The sequence below is a fragment of the Chiloscyllium plagiosum genome, unplaced genomic scaffold (assembly GCF_037043375.1).
Source record: "Chiloscyllium plagiosum isolate Xiang-an unplaced genomic scaffold, Cpla_swu_hap1 HiC_scaffold_22, whole genome shotgun sequence".
NCBI lineage: Eukaryota > Metazoa > Chordata > Chondrichthyes > Orectolobiformes > Hemiscylliidae > Chiloscyllium > Chiloscyllium plagiosum.
Window position 1 is genome coordinate 42,864,431 of NW_028270160.1, and position 20,951 is coordinate 42,885,381.

Genomic DNA, 20,951 nt, shown 5'->3' on the forward strand with positions numbered 1-20,951 from the left:
TGAAAAACAACCCTCCACCACCACCCTCTGTCTTCTACCTTTGAGCCAGTTCTGTATCCAAATGGCTAGTTTTCCCTGTATTCCATGAGATCTAACCTTGCTAATCAGTCTCCCATGGGGAATCTTGTCAAGCGCCTTACTGAAGTCCATATAGATCACATCTACTGCTCTGCCCTCATCAATCTTCTTTGTTACTTCATCAAAAACCTCAATCAAGTTTGTGAGACATGATTTCCCACGCACAAAGCCACATTGCCTTTCCAAATACATGCACATCCTGTCCCTCAGGATTCCCTCCAACAACTTGCCCACTACCGAGGTCAGGCTCACTGGTCTATAGTTCCCTGGCTGGCCACCCTTCTTAAACAGTGGCACCACGTTTGCCAACCTCCAGTCTTCCGGCACTTCACCTGTGACTATCGATGATACAAATATCTCAGCAAGAGGCCCAGCAATCACTTCTCTAGCTTCCCACAGAGTTCTCGGGTACACTTGATCAGGTCCTGGGGATTTATCCACCTTTAACCGAATAGTTATGTGCTACCTTGTTTTGTAAGGGACAGGGAAGTGTGTCTGTGGTTGTGGTGCTATCTGTTTGTCTGATGCGCCTACCATGGCTGGCAGTATGTGCAAACTGAGAGATGTAGATGTGAGTCTCACAGCAGTACTCAATGTGTGAGGATGGAGGCTGTTTCCACACTGTAAGTAATCTAATCTAAACTGTGATTGGTATGGTCATGCATGATATAGAATTCTGACATTAGGGAAACAAGGTTGGTGAATGGGGTGGCTAGAAGTTAATGGTTCTTCAGAAAAGACTTAACCTTTGAAGATACATTCAATCCAATTGAGTGGTTTGTTTTGAGACCATTAAACTGCTTATTGCTACTGAGTTCTAAAGGCATGATTGCCTGTATTAACTCCCATTATCTTTTTAGCTCCTGCCCAGAGTGTCCGCGGCCCACTCTTGCATTACAGCCTCTAGTGTTACAGCATGTTTGACAGCAATGTTCCCCTCTAAGTGGTGCTAACCTGGTCGAAATCTGGGGAAATCGCTGAGATGTACAACTTTATTTTTTTCTTTATCAACTTGTTGAGATATGTTATGATAGAACTCTGGGCCAGGTCAGGCTTGGATTTGGATCTACCTTCTGTACCTGAGGATCTCAATTGTCATTATATTCATCAGCCGGTTAGGGCATGTTATGACAGACAGGTGGGACTTGAATCGAAACCTTCTGTGCCACAGGTAGACATATTAACAGTGGGCAGATTGTACTGTAATGGAAATTATGGGGGAAGAGGGTTGCTGCTCCCGGAGTCCGATCCTATTCCCAGCCCCGCGCCCCCGCTTCCTGTGCTATCTAACCTGGCGATGCCTCTCCGGGTCCAATAGTGGGGTTTACCTGTGCTAACCCCCGACAATTCTTCAAACGTCAATCACAGGGACTGTGCGCTGGAGGTAGGGAGAAGGAGGTGGGAATGGGGAGGAGCTGGGCGGCTGCGGAGTGCGCGGGAGCGGGGTGAAGGGGGTTTCGTGGCCGCACTGTGGCGGCCGAGGCGGGGGCGCAGCTGCTGAAGACGCCTCTCTCTCCCTCTCCCACACCCCCCCCCCCGTCCCCCCGGCTCCGGATCCCGCTCCCTGCCGCTGCCTCTCCCGGCAGGAACGGAGCTGCAGACTCTATGGTGCGGCTTGTGCTGCTATTTGGAGATGTTGCCATGACAGCAAGCGTTTAGCAAACTGACCGAGAGAGAGAGAGAGAGAGAATATAAATCTTTCAACTCCCTCAATCTGGGCTGGTCGGTGGAAAAAGGAGAAGGGAGAGGGGAAGGGGGAGGTTGGAGGGGGATATTATATCAGTGACCGAGAAATCTTTCCCATGACTGTGTGAAGAGCGAGTTCCGCAGCGGGAGGGAAAAAAAAACTGCACGAACATGACATGAATTAATGGTTTTTTTTTGTTTTCTTTTTAAAAGTGTTCTCTGCTGAGCATTCCCTCTGAAGAGGCACGGCTGCACTGACTTGTTTTTTTTTGCCTGTTCTCAATAAAAACAGGTTGTAATCGACAAGGGAGACAGATCTCGACTCAGTTTTTTTTTGTTTTGTTGACTCTGTTCACTACCTCTCCATCAATTCTTCACCCGTCAGATCCCAATTACAGAGAAGCGATGGCTCTGTACTATCATGAAGATGATGATAGGGAGTATTATGAATTTGAACCTCTTCCTACGCTTTTGGAAGATGAGGTAGGTCTGCATTGATGTTCCTGCGGTATTTCAGATCTTTCTTAAGGAGTTCCAGTAGGCTTGGGCCATTGACTAAGTTGCCGGTGCAATGCCTCTATGTAAACACTCCTTGTCGTTCAGCCCCGGGTGGAATTAATCCAAATGCTCAGTCCTTCGATGACTGGAAATTGATCGGCCTCTAGGCCAGGCAGTGAATTTGCGCGACTCCAGCCACTTGTAACCCGCAACTCAACTTTAATTGATTAGACAAACTTACAGGAGCGGTTAATGGAAAAATGTTATCTGGTAAAAATACCCTCAATGCTCGAGCTGCCTCGTTTGTCAGAAATCTTCCAATTTTGAAAAATGTATTATCTGTCAACTCGTAAGCAGTCGTCAGTCATAATTAACAAAACAGCACCAATAATCAAGTCGAACAGTTAGCTTGAATATTACCTGGTCTGTAATATATAGATGCTTTATGCAATGACCATTGATTTGTTTTTGAGGTAATCGACAAAGTTGCAGTTGATGTGCATCTCAGGCTCAAATGAACACTGCAGAATGATGATGCTTCTCATTTTGAAATAGGTCATTGCGAAATAGTGGTTAAATATGCATTGCAACTATTAAAGACTGGAGGGATATAATACAGTTTCTGTAATGGTTTGAACGGGACTTTTCATTTTCCAATTGTAACATTTTCACAACAAATGGCGGCGGCGGGGGGGGGGGGGGGAGGGTGGAATGATGGAGGAAGCTGGCATTAATAAAAGATTTATCGCTAAGCTAACATAGAAGAACGTTCCAGAGTATTAGATTATGATTGAATCCATATGGATACAGTTAAGAAGCCGGAAGGCAATGATACGGTTGCAAGTATGTTACTACCCACCAAACAGTGGAGATAAAGTCAATGGGGAGATCTTCAAAGGGTTCATTAAGATATACAAGAACCATGGGGTAATAAAATTGGTGATGTCAGAAAATAAACTGGGTTAAACTAATGTAATTCTTCAAAGTGAAGCATACTTCAAATGCACCCTGAACTGCATTCTAGATCATGATTTTTCTTGTCGAACAAGAAGCTAACAGTTGCTTGATTTAATTCTGGAAAATTTGACACAGAAAGCATTGGCAAGCTGAGGGCATTAGACTGTAAAAAGGCAAAATGCAGTGCTTTAAGAAATAAAGTCACCCAAACTAGTTTTTGCAAGTTGGTTAGCAAATAGTAGTGATAGGGAATCTTTAAATATGAGATTGCACAAATACATAATAGATGCAATTATATAAATGAAGGAAGTGGCGCGTCAAATGAAAAGCATTCTAGAGATAAATAGTACAATTAACCTAAAGCTAAAAAGGAAACGGAATCAAACTATGGTCAACAATGCCAATGAAAACCACCAAGAATGTAGAAAGTGTCATAGGAAGATGAAAGGAAGCTTGGATGGGCAGAAAGGACGAGTACATCATACTATATGAATTTGCAAGCACATTAAAGCAGTGAAATGAAACACCATAGCTAGTGGTCCTTGCACAAAATGAAATGAACAAAAAGGATTTTGTAGTTTGTTTTCATCCATGTTGTTTCATTTAAGATAACTTGAAGTGGTTACACGATGTTAATCTAATATTGTGGTCTATAAAACATTAACTTCTTAAAATTTACTTTAATGTTTGATATTGTCCAGATGTATTGGAGCTGTATATTTGGACTGGAGTGTTGGACGTTATGGTACATAAATTGAGTTGCAGCAATAAACATAGCGATTAAGGGGAAGGTGGGGGTGCAGTAGCATAAATATGTAATTTCCTGACTCTGTCCTTCACTACAATGTACTTTGATGTTTTAAAGAAAAATATAATTTTTATTGCTCTGTGGTGATTTTCAAGGAGATCTGAGATCCCAAAGATGGTAGCTATGAGGAAGAATAGTTTTGTTAGAAAATTGCAAGAACAAATGATTGTTTTCAGTGCTGTTGGTCAAACCATAATGCCTGATAATTTGGTTTCCTTTTGCATATGAAATCATTTTGAATTATATTTAAATCATAATTATGCAATGTAGCTAGCTATGGCTTAATAGGTTAGTTTGTGACATATACAACACATTACAAAGCAATATTGCACACAACATATTGGTGTGCCAAAAGATCTTTCAAATGATCCAAAAACCAAAGTCACTGTTTGAAAACACTGAAAGGATTATTTTAGTTCTCTGTGGTGGCCAAGATCAGCTACCCATTGTATGCCATGCAGTTAAAATCAGACACTTATAATGGGGCACACCGGCTCATTGTCTGAGTGGGGTAAAAGTTATCACTTCCTTATAACTCTGTTGTTATTAATTCCATCTCTTCCTGTGGTTGATATGCCGTGTTCATCCACAAGTAACTTGTCCGCTGGTGTTATCAGTAAAATTTATGGCTGCAGCCAAGATCGCCTGAAATCAGTTTTGTGATTTGTTATCAAAGTCCAACATATCTATGAAAGATTAAAAAGGAAGGAACCAAATGTTGATCATTTGTACTGTGCATTCAACTTGAAAAATCATTTTCTTGACATTATGACTCTGGACTTTGAAGGCATGAAAGTTTTCACTTGACTTATTAGTATCTATTTCACTGCGTGACTCCATTTTAGAAGTAGTGTGCAGTTTTGCTGTATATTCAGTTCCTTTTCTGCATTTTGGTAGAACCAGTGAGTCTCCCAACTGTTCTGTCTATCAGCACTTGATCGGATGTGGATGATGCCTTATCAAAGAGTTTCCTGTGTTATGTAGGAAGACCCTGGAATTAAAAAAACTTAATGCAACAGTCTCATTCACAGTGCTGGACAAAGCAGACAGAATTAAGGTTGAACACTTTAATTACATTTTAAACATTAGCTACAATTCAGTCAATGCTTGCTTAGAAAATCTGAATTATGACATGCAAAATATTCAGTTAGTATTATATGCATGACTTAAGCAGTCCCTTCATAAGGTACATTCTTCTCTTTGCTCTCATGGGCTGCCATTTTTCCCAATTTGCATCTGTAATTTCATTACAGCTACTAGGAATAGTGCTAATGCCAAGGCACATGATGTAAGGCACACAAAAATGGAAAGCCAATGCAAATAAGAAAGTGAGTGATGTGGAGAGAGAGAGAGAGAGAGAGAGAGAGAGAGAGAGACAGGAGGGAAGAGAGGGAGAGGAAGGGAGAAAGTGAGGAGGCAAGACAGAGAGGGTGGGAGAAAAAGAGGGAGAGAGGAAGAGAGAAAGTGAGACAGTGAGAGAGATAGCGAGAGAAAGAGAGATGTGGATGTGTTTCTGCATCCTCCTACATAACCCACATTCATGACCAGATGTCCATCATGACTAATGCTGTCACTTTTCACTTGTTACTGCTTGACTTTTCTATGACAATTCTTTTCTTTCATTGCTAACACAAAGTTATATTTGATACCTCATAGATTCAATTGTTTCACACATTGCTTTACTCTTTAGTTCTTTGCTTTAGAACATTGAAATGTTTAGTCTGACAATTCTGTGCTGCTGCTTCCTATCAGCAGACTGCTAAACATAGCTTTGGGAAGCTGAATTTCTGAAATGCAGCGAATGTAGCTGTGACTGTATAACAATGACTGTAAACCTAATCCTGTTGTTATGCTGCAGTACCAAACATTTACTACTGCCTTATGACAGCATACACAAAATGTTGACCAAAGTGCCATGTATGCCTGAACTTTTATCTTCCCTGTCATTAAATGACAGAAAAACAGTCAACATTCAGAAAGATAAATGAATTAACTCTGATTCAGTTTGTAATGAATCAATATTGCATTTTTGTTATTATAACTTAGCATTCAGGTGTATTGCTAGGATAATCATTATTTTTCATTTATTCAGTTGCAGGATCCTAGCAGGGCCAAAACTTATTGCTCAATCCTAATAGCCCTTGAGCAGATAGTTGCATCTTCTTGAACTGCTGAAGTCCATGTGGTGTAGGAACTCCCACATGGAGTGCACAGTGTTCGGATGGAAGTTCCAGGATATTGGTCTTGTGAAGGATCAACAAAATAGTCCCAAGTGAGGATAGTGTAGAGTTTCCAGAGGAACTTGCAAATCATGGATTTCCACGCATCTGCTATCCTCACCTTTCTAGGTGTTAGAAATTACAGGTTTGAAAGATGCTGTAGAATGAACCTTGGTTTCTTAATGCAGTAATTCCCTACATGGTATACTTACTGATACTGTCTGACTGTGGTGGAGGATGTGCTTGTTGAAGGTATTGTGACTATCAAGAGAGCTCCTTTTCAGATCTGGTTGAGCTTCTTTAATTCTTTTGACCTGAAACTCAGAGTATTTTGTAGATGGTGAACAGGCTTTTGGGAGATAGGAGGTGAGTTATGTGCCTCAGAAGTTCTAAACTCTGACCTGCTGTTTAAGTTACAGTATTCATTTTGCTGACCCAATTCAGTTCATGGTCAGCGGTAACCTCAGGTGTTATAGTGGGATGTTCAGTGATGTCAATGTTATTGAAAGTCTATGAGAGATGTTTGCATTCTCTCTTGTTGGAGGAAGTCATTACTGCTCACTTGTGTGAGATAGAGTCATAGAGATGTACAGCATGGAAACATACCCTTCGGTCCAACCTGTCCATGCCGACCAGATATCCCAACCCAATCTAGTCCCACCTGCCAGCACCCGGCCCATATGCCTCCAAACTCTTCCTATTCATATACCCATCCAATAGCCTCTTAAATGTTGCAATTGTACCAGCCTCCACCACTTCCTCTGGCAGCTCAGTCCATACACGTACCACCCTCTGTGTGAAAAAGTTGCCCCGTAGGTCTCTTTTATATCTTTCCCCTCTCACCCTAAACCTGTGCCCTCTAGTTCTGGATTCCCCGATCCCAGGGAAAAGACTTTGTCTATTTATCCCATCCATGCCCTTCGTAATTTTGCAAACCTCTATAAGGTCACCCCTCAGTCTCCGACACTCCAGGGAAAACAGCCCCAGCCTGTTCAGCCTCTCCCTGTAGCTCAGATCCTCCAACCCTGGCAACATCCTTGTAAATCTTTTCTGAACCCTTTCAAGTTTCACAACATCAAGCCTGAATTTTGCTGTATGTAGACATAACCTAGATTGTCCATATGGCACCATATTTTAAATATCAATTGGAATATTTTGATCAAGGAACCAGGTTACAAGATAAAAAAAAGGAAGGGGCGCACTAGACACATATCAAACTTAAAAGGTTTTAGTTACCAAAGAAAAAGCTGAGTCTTTTCCACTGTAGAAGACAAAAGGCTAGGAGGTGATTTGACTGAAATCTTTAAAATGTGAAGACATTAGATTGTTTGAATTATGAAACTTAAGTAGGCAGAGGAGATGCATATAATTTACGGAGTACAGAAGCAGGTTAGATGTAAATAACTCTTTTTGTGGAGGGGCAGGCAACCTTGTGGGAAATAAAGTTGACGACTTCACTGCAAGTTTTTATTGGGGAGCCAGATGAATTTCTAGTTATGAATAATATTGCAGTTTATTAAATGTAGATTAAACATTACTCATTGTGTCTCATTTATGTTCATTAGTGTCAGAGAGAATTTCCCAGAATCTTTTAATTCTTCAACATAGTTGTGGGATTTCCTCAGGGCTTTTATAGCTCCTTAACAATGTCTAATTAGGAACAAGATTAGGCCATTCAGCACATCACCTTGCCCCATCATTCTAGATCATAGCTGAGCATCTACTCCTTCACTATCTTCATATCTCTTAATGTCATGCGTCTCCAGGAATCTGTCAATATCTGTCCTGAATGTGATCAATGATTGAGCTTCCACTGCCCTCTGGAGTAGACACTTTCAAAGATTCATCAGTTTCTGAGTGAAGAAATTCCTCCTCATCTCAGTGGCCAGCTCCTTATCCAGAGATCATGTCCCTGTTTCTAGAGTTCACCAATTGGGAGACTTCCTATCTATATCTACTCTGTTGTGATTTTTTGAGAATTTCAATATGGTCACCCCTTGCTCTTTGAAACTTTAGAGCAAATATGCCAAAATCTCTGCTATATCTCCCCTGAAGACAATCCTGCTACTCCAGGGATTAATCTGGTGAACGACTGTTACACTCCCTCTATGGCAAGCAGATCCTTCTTTAAATAAGGAGACTCAAACTATACATAGTAGTCTAGATGAAATCTCACCAAGATGCCATGCTACTGCACCACGATATTTTCAGTTTTGACTCACATCTCCTTGAACGCCAACACAGTGTTTACCTTTATAATTGTTTGCTTTGCCTGTATGCTTGCATTTGTGATTCATACACAAGCATAGCCCAATCCCTTTGGATACCTGTACTTCTTAAACTTTCACTATTTAAGAAATATTCTGCCCTTCTGTTTTTCTTCCACCAAAGTGAATCACTTCACATTTATTTTTCACATTATATTCCAATGTCATATTCTGGTCCCTATGATAAGCCTGTCCAAGTCCTCTTAAAGTTTTCTTGTACCCTTCTCACAACTTACATTCCCACAAGGTTTGGTATCACCAGTTAATTTGAAACAGCCCAAACATCCAAATCATTTATGTCGATTGTAAATAATTATGGACCTGGCAATGACTCTTGTGGTATTCTGCGATTTAATGGCATCCCATCCTGAGAATGATCCATTTATTCTAACTGTCTGCTTTTTGTCTGTTAACCAATTCTCAATTTGTAATATAATGCTTGTAACAATAGTAATATATTCCTTTGAATCCCTTGCACTATGATTTACTAAACTTATCTTTTAGTAAATCAGTGTCTTTTGAACATTCAAATACATGACATCCATTGGTTCTCCTTTGTTTATGTTACAACTAACTACGGGGAGATGATGGCCTAGTGGTATTATCGCTGGACTGTTAATCCAGAAACCCAGATAATGTTCTAGACACCCAGGTTTGAATCTACCATGGCAGATGGTAGAATTTGAATTCAATATAAATCTAGAGTTAAGAGTCTAATGATGATCATTAATCCATTGCTGATTGTAGGAAAAACCCATCTGGATCACTCATGCCCTTTTGGGAAGTAAAATGCCGTCTTTATCTGGTCACATTTGACTCCATATCCACAGCAAAGTGCATCTTAACTGCTCTCTGGGCAATTAGGGATGGGCAATAAATACTGGTCTGGTCAATGCCTGGCCTCACCCCATGAATGAATAAAATAAAACTAATATCCTTTAAAAACTCGAAAAAAGATTGTCAGCCATGATTCCCTTTCATGAATCCACATTGACTCTCCTCAGTTTTGCCACTTATTTATTAATGTCCAGTTATCAAATCCTTTAGAGTAGATTCTAAAAGTTTTTCTGCTGTGAATGTCATGCGCAAAAGCCTGTAGTTCTCCCTTCTATCTCATTTTCCTTTTAAAAACAGTGGAGTTACATCTACTGCTTTCCAGTCAGCAGGAATCTTTCTAGAAGATATAGAATTATATCACCAATGCTTGAGAATTGGTTAATAGACAAAAAGCAGACAGTATGAATAAATGGATTATTCTCAACATGGCACTATTACTAGTTCTGCTATGACTTGTACTCTCTGGAATGAAACTTTTCTGGTCCAGGATATTTATCCACCCTCCACTAAGCTAATTTTCAAATACTACCTCTGTACTAATAGTTACTATTTTTACACATCAATTATGTGAGCCTGTTGGTCACCTGGTATTTCTGGAAGACTTTCTGCATTGTCTCCATGAAGTCAGACACAAAACAACTGCTTAATTTCTCTGCCAATTCCCTGTTCTCCACTATAAAGTCTCCTGTATTGAGCCACATTGATCATTGGCTAATAATTTTCATTTCACATATCATTAGAAATGTTTGCAGTTCACTTGATAGTCCTTGTGACCTTATCCCTTATAAACATCTTGGTCCTAATTTGCTTGGTAATAAATTGCTCCCAATCATCAGGTTTATCTGACATTCTAATAAGTCACTCATTTGACCTAATGCAGTCTTTAACTTCTTTTGCTAACCATGGCTAACTCATGTTTTTTGGTTGGCTGCCTATGTCTCAGAGGAATGTACATTGGGGTTATGATGCTGTATTGCTCTATGACAACTTATGGCAGCTTGATGGGTCAGCTTGTTTTACTCCACCATTGCTATTCATTCGTATATCATTCCCCTTCCCAATTTCCCTCATCCGAACCCTCACTTGTAGATTTAGCAATCTATTCAGTTGTGAAGCTTGAACAAAATTCAGATTCGGATTGATAAGTGGCAAGTAACATTTTCATTCAAAAAAAAAATCTTTATTAGCATTCATTCCCTCCACCATTGTAATACCATGATAGCAATGATTTCAGATATACTGCAGCAACTCACTAAGGCTCCTTCAACAGCATCTTCTAAGCCTGCGATCTCTGCTACCTGGAAGGACAATACAAGATGCATGAGCGCACAGCTGATCCAAGGCTCCATGCACAGTGATTGACATCAGCACACCGATCTTGACATTGACTTCCGGTTGCTGAAATTGCTACCCTGTACAGACCTTGGAGCTCTCCGCAGATGGCAAGAACTTTGAGGGAACCTTACCAGCTGGTGTCCCTCCAAGCCATACATCCTTCTATCTTGGAACTACTTCACTGTCACTGAGTCAAAATCCTGGAATTCCCTTCTAAATATAGCACTGAGAGTGTACCTCCACCACATAAACTGTATCAGTTCAAGAAGACAGCTCACCACCACCTTCTCAAGGGTGATTAGGGATGGGCAGCACATTGCTGGTCTAGCCAGTAATGCCTATATCCTATATAAACAAAAACAAAAGTCAGTGCCAATGTATTGTCGTATCTGTACTAAAGAATATGTTATCATCAGATCTGAATGGAATTATTGCTATTAGTTAATTGGTAAAATATTATAGTATAGATACTAAATTTCACTGACTGAATTTGAAAAGAAAAGGACAAAACCTGGATAGAAACTGCAGCAAAATTACTGAAGCAATGGGCAGTGAAGAGTTATATAGAACGTGACAAGGCAAATCATCATAAGAATCTGGAAAACAGTGCCAGGAGTCAGCCATTGGGTCCTTCGAGTCTGCTTTGCCAGTCAGTATGTTTAGGCTGATCATCTAACTCAGCAGCGCATGCCTGCTTTTTCCCCGTAACCTTTGAAAGTTTTAGCCTCAAGAACATCTAACTTCTCCTTGAAAACATTCAATGTTGTAACCTCAACTGCTTTCTGTGGTACAGAATTCCACTAGGTAAAAACAATGACTGCAGATGCTGGAAACCAGAGTCTAGATTAGAGTGGTGCTGGAAAAGCACAGCAGTTCAGGCAGACATCTGAGGAGCAGGGAAATCGATGTTTTGAGCAAAAGCCCTTCATCAGGAATACAGGATTCCACTGTCTGGGTGAAGAAATCTCTCCGCATCTGAGTCCTAAAGAACCTGTATCCTTAAATTGCCACCTGTACTTCTGGACTCCAAAGTCATTGGGAATTTCATTCCTGCATTTACCTGTGACTTTTACTTCATCCTGACAGAAATCTATTCTAGACTTTTACTCCATTAAAGGTGCTGGTTGTTGCCACTCTGTATCATAGAATGGTAGAATCTCTACAGTGCAAAAGTAGGCGATTCGACCCATTAAGTCTTCACCGACCTTCTGAAGACCCCACTCAGACCCACGCTCCTACTGTATAGTCCAGGATTTCCCATGACTAATCCACCGAACCTATACATCCTTGTACACTATGGGGCAATTTGACATGGAGACAGTGAGGTCTGCAGATGCTGGAGTTCAGAGTTGAGAGTGTGTTGCTGGAAAAGCACAGCAGGTCAGGCAGCATCCGAGGAGCAGGAAAATTGATGTTTCGGCCCTTTTGCCTCCAACAGCAGGGTATCTGTACTTGGTATGGCAGTGCTTGTATTAACTCCTTAACATAAAAACTAGATGTAGGTAACATGGTAGTAAGAATTTGACAATGTTGATTACAGCTCCTGATACATAGAAATATTAAAATCAAAGGCACGACAATGTATGGACTAGTATTAAACTACTGGATATGAATTGTAGCATGCTTTCATCAATACTCTCCGGAAGGGGGAGAGTTACCTGGACGCTTTGTTTCAGGAGGCAGTCACACCTGGGATATGAAGTAATTCACATTTAGTTCGTGATCAGGGACATCAGAGTGTGACTGTAAGTGAGGCAGGTAGGGGGAACCTGAGTTCAGGAGTGCAGGAGCCTCAGCCCTTGATCTTGTCCAACAGGTATGAGATTCTTGCTCCCTGGACGGATGAGGAAAAGGGCTCTGGACAGGATGAGCCAGCTGACCATGGCACCATGGTGCAGAAGGCCATTCAAGAGGGGGGAGCAAAAAGACAAGCAGTTGTTACAGGGGATTCTATAATTAGGGGACAGATAGTATCCTTTGCAAGCCGGATAGGGATTCTCACATGGTGTGTTGCCTGCCCGGTGCCAGGGTGCGAGACATCTCCAACCGGCTTGAAAGGATATTGGAGCAGGAGGGGGAGGATCCAGTTGTTGTGGTCCACGTTGGGACTAAGAACATAGGCAAAGCTAGGGTGGAGGACCTGTTTGGGGATTATCAAGCACTAGGAAGGAAATTGAAGTACAGGTCCTCAAGGGTCATAATCTCCGGATTACTGCCCGAGCCACGTGCCAATTGGCATAGGGGTAAGAAAATTAGGGAAGTAAACACGTGGCTAAGGGATTGGTGTGGGAAAGAGGGATTCCACGTCATGGGGCATTGGCATCAGTTTTGGAACCGGGGGAATCTGTACCATTGGGACGGTCTCCACCTGAACCGATCAGGTGCCAATGTTCTAGCGAAGAGGATAAATAGGGTGGTCAGTAGGACTTTAAACTTCTGAGTTGGGGGGAAGGGAAAGTGAAAGCGACAGGGAGTATGAAGTTAAATGGAAAGATAAGCAGCAGGATAGCATGTGTGCAGGCGGATTTAAACTTGAGGCAGACTGGGAATGCAGCAAAAAGGAAGGATAACTTAGGACATCTTATGACTTCCAATATCTCTAATGATAAGAAAGTTAGCATTAAGGCACTTTACCTGAATTTTCGTAGCATTCGTAACAAAGCAGATGAACTAATGGCACAGATCATCGTGAATGATTATGATGTGGTAGGCATCACAGAGACGTGGTTACAGGGGGGTCAGGACTGGCAGTTAAACATCCAAGGATTTTCAACTTATCGAAAAGACAGGGAGGTGGGCAGAGGGGACGGGGTTGCCTTGTTAGTTAAGAACAAAATTAAATCTATGGCACCGAATGACATAGCGTCGGTTGATGTGGAGTCTGAGTGGGTGGAATTGAGGAACCACAAAAGCAAAAAAACCATAGTGGGAGTTATGTACAGACCTCCTAACAGTGGTCAGGACCAGGGGCGCAACATGTACCGGGAAATAGAGAAGGCATGTCAGAAAGGCAAGGTCACGGTGATCATGGGAGACTTCAATATGCAGGTGGACTGGGTAAATAATGTTGCCAGTGGATCCAAAGAAAGGGAATTCATGGAGTGCTTACAGGTTGGTTTTTTGGAACAGCTTGTCATGGAGCCCACAAGGGAGCAGGCTATTCTGGACCTAGTGCTATGTAATGAACCAGATTTTATAAAAAATCTTAAAGTAAGGGAACACTTAGGAAGCAGTGATCATAATATGGTAGAGTTCAGTCTGCAGTTTGAAAGAGAGAAGGCAAAATCGGATATAATGGTGTTACAGTTAAATAAAAGTAATTATGAGGGCATGAGAGAGGAACTGATGAAAATAGACTGGAAGCAGAGCCTAGCTGGGAAGACAGTAGAGCAAAAATGGCAGGAGTTTGTGGGTATAATTGAGGACACTGAACGGAGGTTCATCCTCAAGAAAAGAAAGATTATGCAGGGAGGGATTAGACAGCCATGGCTGACAAAGGAAGTCAGGAAATGTATTAAAGAAAAAGAGAGATCCTATAAAGTGGCCAAGAGCACTGGGAAATCAGAAGATTGGGAAGGCTACAAAAACAAACAGAGGATAACAAAGAGAGAAATAAGGAAGGAGAGGATCAAATGTGAAGGTAAGCTAGCCAGTAATATTAGAAATGATAGTAAAAGTTTCTTTCAATACATAAGAAACAAACGACAGGCAAAAGTAGATATTGGGCCACTTCAAACTGATGCTGGAAGCTTAGTGATGGGAGATAAGGAAATAGCTGGAGAACTTAATAAGTACTTTCCGTCTGTCTTCACAGTAGAAGACATGAGTAATATCCCAACAATTGAAGGGAGTCGGGGGCTGAGTTGAATATGGTTGTCATTACAAAAGAGAAAGTGCTAGAAAAGCTAAAAGGTCTTAAAATTGATAAATCTCCTGGCCCCGATGGGCTACATCCTGGAGTTCTGAGGGAGGTGGCTGAGGAAATGGCGGAGGCGTTGGTTGAGATCTTTCAAAAGTCACTAGAGTCAGGGAAAGTCCCGGATGATTGGAAGATCACTGTTGTAACCCCCTTGTTCAAGAAAGGATCAAGACAAAAGATGGAAAATTATAGGCCAATTAGCCCAACCTCGGTTGTTGGTAAAATTCTAGAATCCATCATTAAAGATTAGGTTTCTAAACTCTTGGAAGAGCAGGGTTGGATTAGAACAAGTCAACATGGATTTAGTAAGGGGAGGTCGTGCCTGACAAACCTGTTTGAATTCTTTGAAGAGGAGAGACAAGTAGGTTAGCCCAGAGAAACCCAGTGGATGTGGTCTACCTAGACTTCCAAAAGGCCTTTGATAAGGTGCCACACGGGAGGCTGCTGAGTAAGGTGAGGGCCCATGGTGTTCAAGGTATGGATTGAGGATTGGCTGTCTGACAGAAGGCAGAGAGTTGGGATGAAAGGTTCTTTTTCGGAATGGCAGCCGGTGACAAGCGGTGTCCCGCAGGGTTCAGTGTTGGAGCCACAGCTGTTCACGTTATATATTAATGATCTGGATGAAGGGACTGGGGGCATTCTAGCGAAGTTTGCCAATGATATGAAAATAGGAGGACAGGCAGGTAGTACTGAGGAAATGGGGAGGCTGCAGAAGGATCTAGACAGTTTAGGAGAATGGTCCAGAAAATGGCTGATGGAATTCAATGTGAGCAAATGCGAGGTCTTGCACCTTGTAAAAAAGAATACAAGCATGGACTACTCTCTAAACGGTGAGAAAATTCATAAAGCCAAAGTACAAAGGGATCTGGGAGTGCTAGTCGAGGATTCTCTAAAGGTAAACATGCAGGTTGAGTCCGTGATTAAGAAAGCGAATGCAATGTTGTCATTTATCAAAAGAGGGTTGAAATATAAAAGCACTGTTGTGCTACTGAGACTTTATAAAGCTCTGGTTAGGCCCCATTTGGAGTACTGTGTCCAGTTTTGGTCCCCACACCTCAGGAAGGACATACTGGCACTGGAGCGTGTTCAGCGGAGATTCACACGGATGATCCCTGGAATGGTAGGTCTAACATATGAGGAACGGCTGAGGATCCTGGGATTGTATTCATTGGAGTTTAGAAGATTAAGGGGAGATTTAATAGAGCTGAAAATGTGTAATAGAAACTTACAAGATAATACATGGCTTGGAAAGGGTGGACGCTAGGAAATTGTTTCTGTTAGGCGAGAAGACTAGGACCCATGGACACAGCCTTAGAATTAGAGGGGGTAAATTCAGAACAGAAATGCGGAGACATTTCTTCAGCCAGAGAGTGGTGGGCCTGTGGAATTCATTGCCGCAGAGTGCAATGGAGGCCAGGACGCTAAATGACTCCAAGGCAGAGATTGATAAATTCTTGATGTCACAAGGAATTAAGGACTACAGGGAGAATGCGGGTAAGTGGAGTTGAAATGCCTATCAGCCATGATTGAATGGCGGAGTGGACTCGATGGGCCGAATGGCCTTACTTCCACTCCTATGTCTCATAGTCTTATGGTCTGAATACCTCATGCTTCAAGTGGTCCCAGTTAAAATGGAATCCAAGATCTTTCTGACCTCAGATTACAATCTATGATACTGTCGTGCCTTCACAATCATGTCTCTTAAAGATATACTGCATACTATCTGTGAGAAATACCACAACGTCCCCATTTTTCCAAAGGCAATAATTATCCCAAACTGATATAAATGGTGTACACAGACATGTTTCCTTAATCAATAATTATACAAACACATAAAATGAGCTTACAATTCACACTTTAATATCACAATTTGGTGGTTTGACAACTTGTCCTGATCTGGTAATTGTCTCCCCACCTGGAAAGGCATGTATTCTTTGTGGTTGCTCTTTGTTGACAGCCTGGTTATCCTCCTGCTGATTGCTGTCACTCATCATCCCCATACAATCAGCATCAGATTATTTCCTCATTCGTTTTGTGCCTGATTGGCATTTTATACACTGGTTTGAGCTGGTTCTGTTCCTTCACATTTTAGCACTATGATCAGCGCTGACTTCAACAATCTGGGTGAGTTACATTTTCTAAAAATCTTTGATGGTATCCAAGTATTTACATTTGGATTTCTGGTTTATTCTCTACCCAATGCGCATTTGTGCTTGCTGATCATGTATCTCTTTCACTGTCCTCTGGCTTTCAATAAGAATTTTTGGGTCTCGGAGTTGTCAGACAGTTTGTTGCTGGGCAAGTTCATTTGCACTTTCCATGTGAACATAAGCTGTGCTGGGTGTGGCAGTCCCTGAAGGATCAAATGGAATACAGAGAGAACTAGCCATTTTGATACAGAACTGGCTCAAAGGTAGAAAACAGAGGGTGGTGGAGGGTTGCTTTTCAGACTGGAGGTCTGTGACCAGTGGTGTGCCACAAGGATCGGTGCTGGGTCCACTGCTTTTCGTCACTTATGTAAATGATTTGGATGTGAATATAGGAGGTATAGTTATTAAGTTTGTGAATGAAACCAACATTGGAGGTGTAGTGGATAACAAATAAGATTACTTCTGAGTACAGCAGGATCTTGATCATATTGGCCACTAGGCCAAGGAATGGCAGATGGAGTTTAATTTAGATAAATGTGAGGTGCTGCATTTTGGAAAGACAAATCAGAGCAGGACTTACACAATTAATGGTAAGGTCCTGCTGAGTGTTGCTAAATAAAGAGACCTTGGAGTGCAGGTTCATAGTTCCTTGAAAGTGGAGTTGCAGGTAGATAGGATAGTGAAGAAGACATCTGGTATGTTTGAGTATAAGAGTTGGGAAGTCATGTTGTGGCTGTACAGGATATTGGTTAGGCCACTTTTAGAATATTGTATGCAGTTCTGGTCTCCTTCCTATCGGAAGGATGTTGTGAAATTTGAAAGGGTTCAGAAAATATTTACAAGGATGTTGCCACAGTTGGAGGATTTGAGCTACAGGGAGAGGCTGAATAGGCTGGGGCTATTTTCCCTGGAACATCGGAGGCTGAGGGATGACCTTATAGAGGTTTATGAAATCATGAGGGGCATGGATAGGATAAATTGACAAGGTCTTTTCCCTGACATGAGGAGTCCAGAACTAGAGGGCATAGGTTTAGGGTGAGAGGGGAAAGTTTTAAAAGTGACCTAAGGAGCAACTTTTTCATGCAAAGGGTGGTGTGTGTATGGAATGAGCTGCCAGAGGAATTGGTGGAGGCTGGTACAATTACAACATTTAAAAGGCATCTGGATGAGTGTATGAATAAGAAGGGTATGGAAGGATATAGGCCAGGTGCTGGCAAACGGGACTAGATTAGGTTGGGATACCTAGTCGGCATGGACAAGTTGGACTGAAGGTCTGTTTCTGTTTTGTACCTCTCTAAGACTCTAAAATGCAGTGATGCAATGTAGAAATCTTGTTTTCTTGCGCAACACTTGATCGCTGATTTGATTGTATGAACCATATCATCTGCTAGACAATTTAAGTGAAGATAGTGGGATGACAATGCGATATGGGTGCTATGTGGGGAGAGGCCCATGTCTTCAAACAATTTGTCAGTGGATTACAGTCTGTTGGCAGTCACTATCTGTTCAGGAATACTGAATAAACAGAAAACAATGGTAATTGTGTTAGTGATGGTTGCACTTTTTATGTTGCTTTGTCAACAAACAATGGGAAATTTGGAGAAGTGATCTGTCATAAAGATATAATCTGTTGTGCACTATGAGTGAGGGATTTTTGCTACTTTCATCCAAAGCAGTGGATGGAATATCATGTGGATATAGAGGTTCCCTCTGCTGTTGGGGTTGGTTTATCTTTCATGCTTCACAAGTTGTTGAATATCCAAATTCATTCCTGACCAATACACATATTCGCTTATAAACCTTCATGCACATTAAAAGCCCATGTATCCCTGCTGTTACAAGATCATGATGTCATGACATAATTCCTTTGGTATTAGGACTTGCCCTTGAAAATGACTCGCTGTGATATACCAAGTTCACCTCTGTTTGGTCAAAGTTAACAACACTTCTCAGACACTGTTTGGCCAACCGAGGAGAATGATCTTTTGCAATTCTTGCAGATACTGATTGTAACTGATCACACTGGCCCTGGCCAAAGCGCAACATATCATTTTTGAGAATGCCCTCAACTCACCTGGTTTGATGTGCATGGAGATGAGCTGAGGTTAGATTAGATTCCCTACAGTGTGGAAACAGGCCCTTCAGCCTAACCAGTCCACACCAACCCTCTGAAGAGCAACCCACCCAGACCTAGTTCCCTCTGACTAATGCATCTAACACTATGGACAATTTACCTGACCTGCACAAGTTGTTGGGAAAAGACCGTGGGAGGAAACCCTCCCAGACACAGGACGAATGTGCAAACTCCACACGGACAGTCACCCAAGGCTGGAATTGAACCCAGGACCCAGGTGCTATGAGGCAGCAGTGCTAACCACTGATCCACCATGCCACTGGCACTTTTTTTTATAAAACCTTAAGTTGTCTCAGGAATGTGACATGAAAGAAGTTCTGGGACAACATATTAATGAATCAAAACCTGCAACCCATTCTAAAAGATGAAAGACTTAACAGTAATCTATGTTTGTGCAATATATCATATCAGTTGCATGACACAATGATATTGTGCTATAAATTCTGTATCTTATGATCCTGCCCCACTAGCCACCTGACACAGGAGCAGTGCTCCGAAAGCTAGTACTTCCAAATAAGCCTATTGGACCATAATCTGGTGTTGCATGATTTTTGATTTGATGTGATACAAGTAGACAGTGCAACAACAGTGGATGTGGGTTGAATGTCATGAACTCTAATGATTGAGATCTGTGTAGACTGGTAGCCTTGCCACGACTGGACAGTTGGTATTTAACAGGCAGAAGATTTCAGGAAGTCAAGATAGCTTGTACCTTAGCATGGCAGTGTGATTCTGGCAAGGCATGGAATCGATGATCCAGTATAAACCACAAGACCATCTCTCAAGGGTGGTATTGTGAAGTGTCACTTGCTAAAGAATGTGTTCTTCAGGATCTGTATCGGTAATATATTGGTACCAGCTCCTGTGTTGATTTTAGTTTTTAGAATATGTTGACCCGCCCTTTCAGGACATAGAGTCATTGAGATGTACAACATGGAAACAGGCCCTTCGGTCCAATTCGTCCATGTCGACCACATATCCTAAATTAATCCAGTCCCACTTGCCAGCACTTGCTAGCACAAACCCGGGTCCCTGGCACTGAGGTAGCAGTGCTAACCATTGAGCCACCATGCCACCCTGAGACCACATCTATGACACATCTTGGTGGTTTGGTGTGCTTTGCTAACCACAGCATGTAATTGTTGTTGGCCTGTCACTGCGACTTCACAATTGTATTCATCTTCAAATAATATATCAATGGTATTACCCTTTACTTTGCTCAGAATATCCTTCCTGAAGACATTAATTAACATAGAAGTGATTATTAATTTGATGAGCTTCTCTGATATCTCTTCATTAGAGAATTCCCTCATACCCTTGACTGCGTCATCATCTTACAAGCTGGTCAGTTGACTCTTAGGGGTTCTGGCTGTGTGACATGAGATAGAAGGGCTTATGCCCGAAACGTCGATTCTCCTGTTCCCTGGATGCTGCCTGACCTGCTGCGCTTTTCCAGCGACACATTTTCAGCTCTGATCTCCAGCATCTGCAGACCTCACTTTCTCCTGACATGAGATAGAGTCTGTTAATCCTGAAATTAATTCTTACCCTGAGTTTGTCCTGGAGTCCTTTCCAGACTTTTTCTGGATCTTTCTTATTTTCCACAAAAACATCAGACCAGGTGTATTAATTCTTGTCAACAACAAGCAAGATTTTCAGGGCTCTTTTTGGGATCATTTGTCAGTAAATAAAATGATTTAGTCAGTAATATAAACAGGTCCTTGTCGCTTAAATGGCTGTAGATCAGTAAAGGTACCCAATCTATACTGTAATGTTTGACTTCCATTTCTTGTAAAAGGTCTTCATTTTTAGAAAGAGAGTGCTGGGTTTATTTGTCACTTGTTGCATTCTTTTGCTTATTTTGCTTTTCTCTCCTTTTTATTCTTTCCTCCTTCTGCTTTCATTTCACTTTATTTTTCAGTGTTGCTGCCCTTTAATTGGACTTAGATCACTTTTAAAAACTAGCCCTTTAAAAAATACAGGCTGGCAGTGGAAGACTTCTGCTACTGTGCAGCATTCATACCAAATAATGTTTGAGGATGCCATGGGGTCTTCCCTTTACT

The 20,951-nt window shown here is 41.6% G+C and overlaps 1 protein-coding gene across 7 annotated transcripts in view; it reads left to right on the top strand.

Annotated features, from left to right (window-relative positions):
• Positions 1-1,636: 1,636 nt before the first annotated feature.
• The window catches only part of kndc1 (kinase non-catalytic C-lobe domain containing 1), a 354,394-nt gene continuing 335,079 nt past the window's right edge, over positions 1,637-20,951 (top strand). For all 7 annotated transcript variants that reach the window (XR_006314907.2, XR_015760947.1, XR_006314906.2 and 4 more), the window contains exon 1: positions 1,637-2,247. Coding sequence is in view for 3 of the 7 variants with exons in the window: in XM_043712540.2 (XP_043568475.2) it covers positions 2,170-2,247 (78 nt within the window). In the remaining 4 variants the exon portion in view is untranslated. The remainder of the gene's footprint in view (positions 2,248-20,951) is intronic.